We start from the raw sequence: 9,601 nt of genomic DNA on the forward strand, positions 1-9,601 counted from the left end.
AGAGACTGCCGGACCACCCCAGCTCGGACCCTCGCCGCCCCCTCTCTCTTTCTAGGCCTGTGACCGCACGCGGGACGCCGCCGATTGAGAGAAATCCCACCGAGAACACCGACTGCCAACTCGTCGGAAATCCCACCTCCGGCCACCAAAGTTCATGATTCTTGGCTCATATGGTAGCTCTCATCAAGGTGAGTAATCCCTCAAAAGAAATTGGTCCAATTCGATCTTGTTAATGAGAAATGTTTAATTGAAGTTGTAGGGATTTATGGATGTTTTAGTTCGATTACCCTAGTTAGCCTTAGAATTGAACTAAGTGCTAGTTATGAAAGTTGTTTTGCTTGATGAGAGGATTATTCTGTTAAAATTTGGGAGGCATTGGACGCCGCCGGAGTTCAGCTGCCCGCCGCCGCTGCCGGTAGAGCAGGCGGCAGCGCTGCCCCTTAGGGGTAGCTTTTCATGTTTTTGAGTTTTTTTTTATGAGAGGAGTTTAATGAAGTAAAGTTTGGAATTTTTGAAAGAGTTTTGATAAGGTTTGAGATTTTTCAAAGATTAAAGATTGGAATGTTAGAATTGATGATTTAAGGTTGTGGTTGAGTTTGATGTGAATCCGGTGAGTTTAACCCTAATAAGAGTAGTGGGTTAAACAGAAGAGAGTTAGATTTTTTTATTAACGTATTTATTTTCCAGAATTGAAGTTTGGTCCTAAGCATGGTTGTTGTGCCAGGATTCGAGGAGACCTCGCTTGAGTGGCGATTCGGATTTCGTCAGGCTTAAATCTATGAGTGGACATTTTGGTTTTTAATTAATATGCATGCATAATTTTATAAGTTGTCTATTATATTTGTCCAAGTTTAAATTATAATTTCAGCTTTTGAATTGGTTATAGATTTGAGCTTGGGTAAGAGTTTTGGTATTTGAATTATGATATTCTTTTGACCTCTGGATTTGAGATTTCTTTAAAGATTTGAGTATTGTCTAATTTTTGAAACATGTTAATGATATGAGTTGTTTATTTATTTGAGCATTTTAACGTGTGGGACACGTCATTGAATTTAATTATTTTATTTGCTCTTTGAATTCTTTGAGTATGGTTGGGAATCGTACTTATGCTTTAGTTATGAGTTTCGGGGAAACTCACATGGATTTATGTTCCTTTATTTATGCCATACTTGTTGGATTGTTATTATTCATGCTAGCATGTCGTTCCGTCTTTCGAGGTGATGTAGCTTCCATGTTTTAAGTGGGGTTACTCAAGCCCTTTCCACCTTCGGGTGATGTGATGTAGTCGACAACATCACACAAGCCCTGCACTCTCTCGGTTATCATAACGTGAAGGTGTAGGGAGTATGGGAGTACTTTTGCCTAGGAGGCACCCGAGCTTGGGAGGCTCACTTGTATGGCTATAGTTGCTTCTTAATTAACATTTATTGTCTTGACTAGCGGGGCTAGTCCATCTTTTCGATATTTCATTTTACGAAGGTTTTTATGCACCTTTAATGTTGTTTTTGACTAGCGGGGCTAGTCCATTATTATTTATCTTTGTCGTTATTTTGACTAGCGGGGCTAGTCCGTTTTCTTGGGATTTTCTTTATGAAGGTATTATCAACGCTTACATGCAACGGATTTCTTGATTATTGGAAAATGGGAAAGTAATTAAGTTTGGTTAGTTATGTTGCGATTAGTTACTTGATTATTTTTCGTCCACTCACTCTAACGTTTTAAATTACTTTTCCCTGGGTCCTTTGGTTTTAAATGCCCAGTTTGCAGGCTAAGTTATTTGAGGTCGAGCATACATGGAGTCAAGGCATAGTCAGAGGTTGCTTCCGCTTATTCTTTAGTCATTGTTTTTCGTTTAACTTTAGATATGCTCTGATAATCAGTTAACCAATTAATGTTGGTTATTGTTGGTTGTGGGATTAGTTTAGTTGAGTAATTGTTATATTGGGAGATGTGTTGAACTTAGGGAGCAGGAAGGTTTCAGGTGTTGAGGATGAATGTTTGTTTATAGAAGTATTAAGTTGGATTTTTCAGGTAAGGGTTGCTTCCGCTTATTCTTTAGTCATTGTTTTTCGTTTAACTTTAGATATGCTCTGATAATCAGTTAATCAATTAATGTTGGTTATTGTTGGTTGTGGGATTAGTTTAGTTGAGTAATTGTTATATTGGGAGATGTGTTGAACTTAGGGAGCAGGAAGGCTCTAGGTGTTGAGGATGGATGTTTGTTTATAGAAGTGTTAAGTTGGATTTTTCAGGTAAGGGTTATCCATTTTCATGGAAGGTTATGCCGAATTTTTGGTTAATTTTCCTTGAAGGTGGACCCCGCAGGATTTATCTCGGGTTTCAAGGTGAAATTCGGGGTGGGTCCTGTCAACCTACCCGATAGATATCTCCAGAAAAAAGTTTAAAACGGAAGAGTTTTGAAAGAAAGTTTCCGTTGAGGTTTTAATAGGTGATTAGCAATTTTTGATACTTTAATTTGCTATATTGTATTTTAGTTATGAATTTCTCTAGACATATGTGAGAATTATTTGTTCTGTTTAGAATTTGAGAAAAAAAGGCCGCAGCAAGGCGCGGCCAGGTTTTTGCCTAGTGAGGTTTATAGCTATATGACTGAAGTCACTAAACATACTAAAACCGTCCCCCGCCCTGGTAGAACCGTGAGTTTGGTAATTATACCTTGAACGAGTTTGTATTACAGTACCTATATCCCATGTCAAATCATATACAAAGAATATTACATAATACTCAAGAAACCAAAACCACAAATAAGAACATGTAATTGAATTGGCACAAGTAATGAACTTGGAAATCGCTGAATTGTTTGATTGATAGGGGCTTGCAGGAGCAACCTTCTAAGACAGAAACCATACACTTATGCAGTTGTTCTTCATAGTCTTATCTTCCATGGTATATATAACTATCGATTCAGGTCATTGGACATAGACTGAAGTACAGTGAAACTGAAGTGATTTTCGGATTGACCTATAGCCATAAATCTGCTCATAAATATAGAAATCGTCTGCAACAGTTCCAGTGCAATTTCAAACAACTAAGACCAATTTCAAGGCAATTTCCATTTGCTCTTTCTCGGATGAAGATATTCTGGTTTGGCCTCACACTAAAAGTGGCATTTACACATGTGAATCCCCAAATCTGGAGGTTAGCTTGGGGTTCCAAATCTGCTCCAAAAATCTCTAATATATTTGGAAAGCAATTGTTGGTGCTCTTCCAACTTCTGCAAACCTTCACAAGAGAAAAATAGGCGTATCTCATTTATGGAAGATTTGTGGTCTCTTTCCCGAATCTATTGAACATTGCCTACTACTATGTGATTGGACCGAGCTAGTGCTGGTAGTAACACTAGGTACTCCCCAAACAAACAGGGTGTCTCTCCTCTCCTGAAGATTGGTTGTTGGAGATTGATCACAAGAGTGCGGCGCTAGTTGATGACAGGGACTCTCTTCTTCAGCTTATTTGTTTGGCATCTTTGGGAGATTTGGAAACACGGTTGTCAGAATGTGTTGAATCATGTTAAGCCTAATCCCTTTGCTGTCATTGAGCGTGTCAAGCGCACTCATGGAAAGTGGTCTGCTGCCGAAACCCCTAATCTTTCACTCCTCGAGCTCTTTTCTCTCTTCTCAGGAGTGATGGATTACCTGGACTCCATGAACCGTTGTTCTCAACGGTTGTATGCCCTGCGTAATCCATCACTGCGTTATACGAATGAAAGGTTCATCTTTAAGAAAAGAAAAGAATGAAAAGATCATTAATTTTTGCAAAAAATTGAGAGAAGCCTGCAGTACTGAATTATAGTTTTACCTAGATTTGTCTGCAGTAACTAGGCTTTGAGCTCAATTACACGGCAGCCAAAGCCTAAAAATGATAGAGCAAGAAATTGGGGAAAAAAAAAAGTTCAGCTCTCTTGCCTACAGACAAGTGTCTTGAAAAAAGTCCAACAGTTCAGTTTTTTGGTTCAAAATGGCTGTAAATGATCAAAAGGCGTTTAGACAGCATTTAGATAGTAATGCACAGCTTTGTTTCAGATTTGGGTTGACCAACTCAAACAAACTCACAGAAGGTTAAAGAACAAGAGATAAAGATAAAAAGAAAATAAAAAAAAATTAGACCAGGGCTAGAAGGTAACCATGAGAAAAAGCTTTAACCAGAAATGCTGAAACGATGAGCCTCATCAAGTTGTATCTAGTAAAGAAACCTCTAACTCCAACTCATTAAATATATACAGTGTTCGATTTGCAGCCAAGACAGTATTGATGAACCCATAATCTACAAAAAGGTGTCTTGTAGCAGGTAAAGTCATATGAAAGTCTATCTGACTAACCTAACACCAAACTCTAATACATGGTAAGCGTGGAATGCGGTCAACCTTTAAAATTAGAATTGAATAGTATTAGTCTAACAGTAAACAACTGAAACAATGCCCAAGTCAGTGATGAGTTAGATCTCCACATGTACCTAACCTGATGAATTGTGTTAGACAGATTCAGCCCCATAATTTCCATCATGGTTGCCATTTTCTTTACTCAGTTTAGATTTTGGTAATGTTGAGGCTTGTCGTGGGGATGTTCTGCTTGATTGCTGCCTCAAGTTTAGGTAAGTGTATATAGACATTCCAGCGATTGCTGTGAAGGCCCCACAAATACTGGTCTTGCCTGGATTGGAACTAAAGAGGTAGTAGTTTCCAAGCAGAATGACACATGTTTTAAATTGACCAAGAACAACATGTGTAACAGCAGATGTAGCCCTGACAATAAACAAAAGGATAAAGAATGAGGATGAGAACCAAAACAGCCAGCTATGTATATATAATTTACAGTGCATGGCTCAGAAAGTAAAATAGATATAGGTGATGAATGAACGTATGGTTGTCCTTAACATACACTACCAAATGAGAGGAATTGAATACATTATCTAATCTTACAAGACTACGTTTGAAGTAGTTATAATGAGAGGGAGTTGCTAGTATTTATCATAAAGGTCATCTCTCAAACATGGCCTGGTGTCGTTTTGGTCAGTCCTCTACCTGCAGGTTGTTCTAGATATTAGGGCAATATGTTCAATCCTTCCACATAGTCAATAAGTTATCGGTTATAGCCTACCATGGATACAACTAACCTCCTTCAGTCGTTGCCTATCTATCAGCTATACTCTAGAATTGTTAATAACATTGTGAGTCCACGGCTATAATGTTGCCAACGAGATTCTATCTTGGCTGATTTAAGAGCCATTAGGTACCACATGGACAGAAATTCAAGTGGAAAAAGAATTGATCCATGATGTATTGAATTACAAGAATAAACAAAAATACCCACTAGTTATCAGAAAAACTCTTCATTATCACCTATTTACATTTCAAAAACTGTTCAATAGGTTGTAAGAAAATGTGGTTGAATGTCCAAGTAATTGGAATTAGTGAAGATACACCTCAAAACAATTTAGATTTCTTCATTCAATTTGGAAGGTAACCAGTTCATCTCCAGTATGAGAATTTGCTTATAATAATCTAAAGTTTATCTCTCCAATGAAGAAGCTAAATTATAAGCATGAGGAGACAATAAGTTTCACATAATGACACAGAACAGATAGCTGGACAGATAAAGACATAGATAGAGGTTAAATTGTTAAGGGCAGGAACAGTAGAAATGAAGAGTCAGACACTTTCTATATAGACACTGTGTATCCTTATAAATAGACCATTGTCCTAGCCATTATATACAGACATTATGTATCCTTAAAAACAGACCTGTTTTCTTCACAGTTATATGATATATGGACACTCCAGATGCAAAGTAGATAAAATGCTTCAATGAACCTCAGCGGTCCATATCTTCTGTATCTAATTTAACAACTAAGCTAACAGATCCTTAGTAACGGTGAATATATACATATGTTAGTTCAATTATATTATTTTACCCCCATCGACAATTTTGTTCGTTTTTTACGGCCGAAACTTCACATGATCTGGGTAAAACATAAACCAGAAAACACGGAAGCGAAACATTTTTATAATTTAGAAGGGAACCAAACAGGGCATTATGTAGTAGCCACAGACAGGAAACAGATATTATATATAGGGGCCTTTATAGAAGATACATACCCAAGAGCTAGGGCACCAGACCACTGAAGTAAGAAGCCGAGAATAGCTGACATGAGAATTGCCGAGGTATTATTAAAGCTCCAATTAAAGGAGAGAGCACCAGGTGGATCCAACCAGGGTATCAATGCAACAAGAAAAAATAAAGTAACTGGCGTTGTCTTCCACATTAATCTGTTCAATGAGTTGCATTTTGGTTAAGATGTAATGGAGTTACTTTCGTGTAGATGCCAAAACAAAGGACATTTCAATAAATTTAGGGATCCCATATGCAGCATAACTTACGCCAAGGCTGTCCAATTCTCCTGCTGTTGCAGGCTAGACCATAGAATCTTGTTGATTGCACTGGGTATTATCCATGCTAATGCTATACAAGCTCCAAAGAGATGGAATTGCAGATCCGTTACAGTAGCCACTGCGACACCAAAAGATACTACTGCAAGTGTTAGGACCTGAAATATTTCATATTATGAAGTTAGGACAGATACAAGAACTTCTTACATATAATTTTGCTTGGGTGTAACAATGATTGAAAAATAAAGTACTAAATGTTGGATCATAATTTGGAAAGAAAGAGGTTCATCAACTCGAGGTACCTGGACTGATACAAGCATCCTAAATGCAAAGGTATGATAGACCAAAAGAATAGTAAGACCAGTTGAAGAGAAAAGTAGTATGGCATCATTTCAGAGAAAGAAAAGGGCAGAATTAGGTAATTCATTTTGGATATGTAAAACGTCCAGGATGTCTCCAGACTTACAGTAAAATTTGACATTGTACACATGGCTGAAATGGTGCTGGACACAAAACTCGTGGTGGGTAAATCGACTCCAAAATATTATATGCATGTCTCAAGATATATTATAGAATTTTTGTGCTTTATTTTTGGTTGTTCAGTCAGCAATGCCAGGTTTTACAATTGAATGCAATTTTCTATAGAGCAGCTTAATTTTTCACTGTTGTAATAAATGAATTTGTTGGTACTACGCAGAACCCAGTGAATTTAAGGTTCATATACACATAATGTCTTCATCCACCAAAAGAAGATGAAAATGAGGATAGTAACAATATAATATCCCCTTTTCCCCAAAAACGAACCTTTCTTTTGTTTTTTTGTAACAAGTAAAACCACACCTGAATCATCTCAAATATTTCAGTCTACTACAGTTTACTTGCATAATTGATACTTAAGAGGCCCAAAAGAAAACTGTACCTTGGAGAAAGACACTCTCTTATTGTAGAGTACAAATTCTGCAAGAACAATTGATGGCGTAACCGCAATCTTAGACATCTGATAAAAGCCCACACTGAAGAAAGAGATGTTAAATTCAATGTTCAAAACTATATTAATTGGGGAAAATAGTTATGAGATATCTCACCTATTATACTTTAAGCTAACATTAGCAAGGCCAGTAGATAGAGCCATAACAAAGCCAAGAGTAAATAACGTAGATATGCGAGCCGATTTTGAGGGAGATGCAGGGAGGATAGACAGAGATTTCAGAATGGCCATCAATAACCAGCTTACAACATAGTGTATAAACGTAAGAAATATAGGAAACTGGAACCCGACAACTTTGAGCACCTGAAGAAAACAAAGGAAGTTACCAACTGAACTGCAGCAACTATAAGATCCAATCAGGAAAATTACAGACTGATTCAACATGTTGAAAGTTCAGCATACGTACCAATTTGTTCATGAAAATTATACCAACAGCTACTACAAAATTGAATGTCAGAGCAGTTGCAGGGCCACATAATTGTTGCTGTTGACGCTTTGCACCTTCAGGTGAGCGGAAAACATTGAACAGAGAAGACCGCAAGTCTTCAAGAGCTTTTCCTGAGTTGATGAACGGACAATAAGAATTCTATCATTAAACAACATATTACAGATGCATGACTACTGTCATACTCTAAATGGTGTGCATAATGCATAACTAATTCTGCTTTCCAACAATCACTTAAATCACAACAGTGAGAAACCAAGTACTTTTGGGACAAAAATAAATTCACAAATGCAGTCACTTGAATCACAGACATGTTTGCCTCTGCTTAAGCTAACAAAACCATTGGTATCCTCCATTGGGTACTCTAAAGTCAAAACACAAAATAAAAGAAGGCTAAACTCCTTTTCAGAAGAAGCATTCAACTCAAAGAAACATATACAAATGTCAAGGTGGAGAATCACAATTGGGAACCACCTCATAAGCAATCTCATATCATATCATATACTCAAGGTGGGGGGAATTTCAAGAACAAAAGCAATGTCCTTACAAGAAAAGATTCAGAACAGGCCACAAGCACCTTTAGTTCCATTTTACTTGAGTTCAGCTGACTGTCTTAAGTACTAAAACTCCAATTGAAATATAAACTGATTCATGTTCTTTGCATAAGCAGCATATGAACCTTAGCAATTAAACAGTAATGTGCACACATATTGACGATACATTTAACACTCGGGAGGGGGAAAATAAATAATGATTAAATAAAGAAAAAAATTCTATCAAATAGATTCTATAACAAAGTGGTTAAGATTTTCCTTTCAATAAATAGCTCATGCAAATGGGTCAATGTAGTCAGAACTCAGAAGTAAACAGGAATTAAAATCAACCAATAGACACCAAGCTATGAGAGTCCCAGAAACTGAAAGATTATAATACAGTAATTGCAACAGTCACCCAGATCAACAAAAACTAAAGAGACCCTTCATAGCCATGTCTAATCCAAACAAATCATACAAAATTAACAACCCAAATGGGCCAAAAAGATGAGAAGGAAAATGGTAATAAAGATGCAAATTAAATGAAGGAAACTAAAGAACACCTCTTTCACCAGCATCACTATCCTTGCGTTTGAGGATCTTCCTGACATCTTTCCTCACAAAGAAATTCAACATTTTCGGGTTTTGGGTTATGCAAGCATAAAGCTTTGGATCTCTTTTCGAACTGGGAATGAAAATAAAGATGTAGTTTTTTTGGGTTTTCAGAGTGAGAGTGGAGGAGCAAGTGGGAGTGAGTTGTTGGAGTGAAAATGAAAAGAAGAAGAAGACGAGGAGGATTTGAAGGGCGCATCCATTTGGGAGAGACACGTGGGTTAACGAGAGCGGTGATGGCGGATGTTTGAAGTTATTTGTCGTCTGAGAATGACCTTTATTTTCTTTCTGTTTTATCAGAAAGAGTGTCTGAGAGATTGATGTAGTTGGAGGTCGAGGACATCATTAGGTTCCTTAGGCATTTAGGCCTGCCCCCAAGTACCGACACACAGTTGAACACTGTTCTTTTTTCTTTCCTTTGTTTTGACCACCCACGAGAAAGCTAGCTTTTCTCTGCTGTTTTTATTTTTATAAACAATGGTAATTTTTTTTTGTTTCTTTTGGAAGACGATGGGAAAATAACAGAAAACTAGATGCAGAAGTCTCGTGAGTCGCAACATATCAGAGCATTCTGCGGCAGACTATCCTGGGAGAATTGAGCCATTTGCGGATGAGTT

General features: G+C 37.4%; 1 protein-coding gene across 1 annotated transcript; it reads right to left on the reverse strand.

Annotated features, from left to right (window-relative positions):
* Positions 1–3,355: 3,355 nt before the first annotated feature.
* Positions 3,356–9,302, reverse strand: LOC101291147 (uncharacterized membrane protein At1g06890-like). The gene is made up of 9 exons (XM_004299748.1): positions 8,936–9,302; positions 7,801–7,952; positions 7,492–7,697; positions 7,326–7,419; positions 6,398–6,564; positions 6,116–6,286; positions 4,479–4,762; positions 3,820–3,873; positions 3,356–3,695 (listed from the first exon to the last, which is right to left on the reverse strand). The coding sequence occupies exons 1-7, from the start codon at positions 9,006–9,008 to the stop codon at positions 4,492–4,494; spliced, it is 1,134 nt and encodes a 377-aa protein (XP_004299796.1). The 5' UTR covers positions 9,009–9,302; the 3' UTR covers positions 3,356–3,695; positions 3,820–3,873; positions 4,479–4,491.
* Positions 9,303–9,601: the final 299 nt, after the last annotated feature.

The sequence above is a fragment of the Fragaria vesca genome, linkage group LG5 (assembly GCF_000184155.1).
Source record: "Fragaria vesca subsp. vesca linkage group LG5, FraVesHawaii_1.0, whole genome shotgun sequence".
Lineage (NCBI taxonomy): Eukaryota > Viridiplantae > Streptophyta > Magnoliopsida > Rosales > Rosaceae > Fragaria > Fragaria vesca.

Bases quoted from the DNA above. Each gene is read 5' to 3' on its own strand.
- LOC101291147 (XM_004299748.1), bottom strand. From the start codon at position 9,008: ATGTTGAATTTCTTTGTGAGGAAAGATGTCAGGAAGATCCTCAAACGC. The intron at 7,420-7,491 runs GTGAGATATCTC...CTCTTTCTTCAG, and splicing joins GTTAGCTTAAAGTATAATAG to TGTGGGCTTTTATCAGATGT. The intron at 6,565-7,325 runs GTACAGTTTTCT...GAAATATTTCAG, and splicing joins AGAGAGTGTCTTTCTCCAAG to GTCCTAACACTTGCAGTAGT.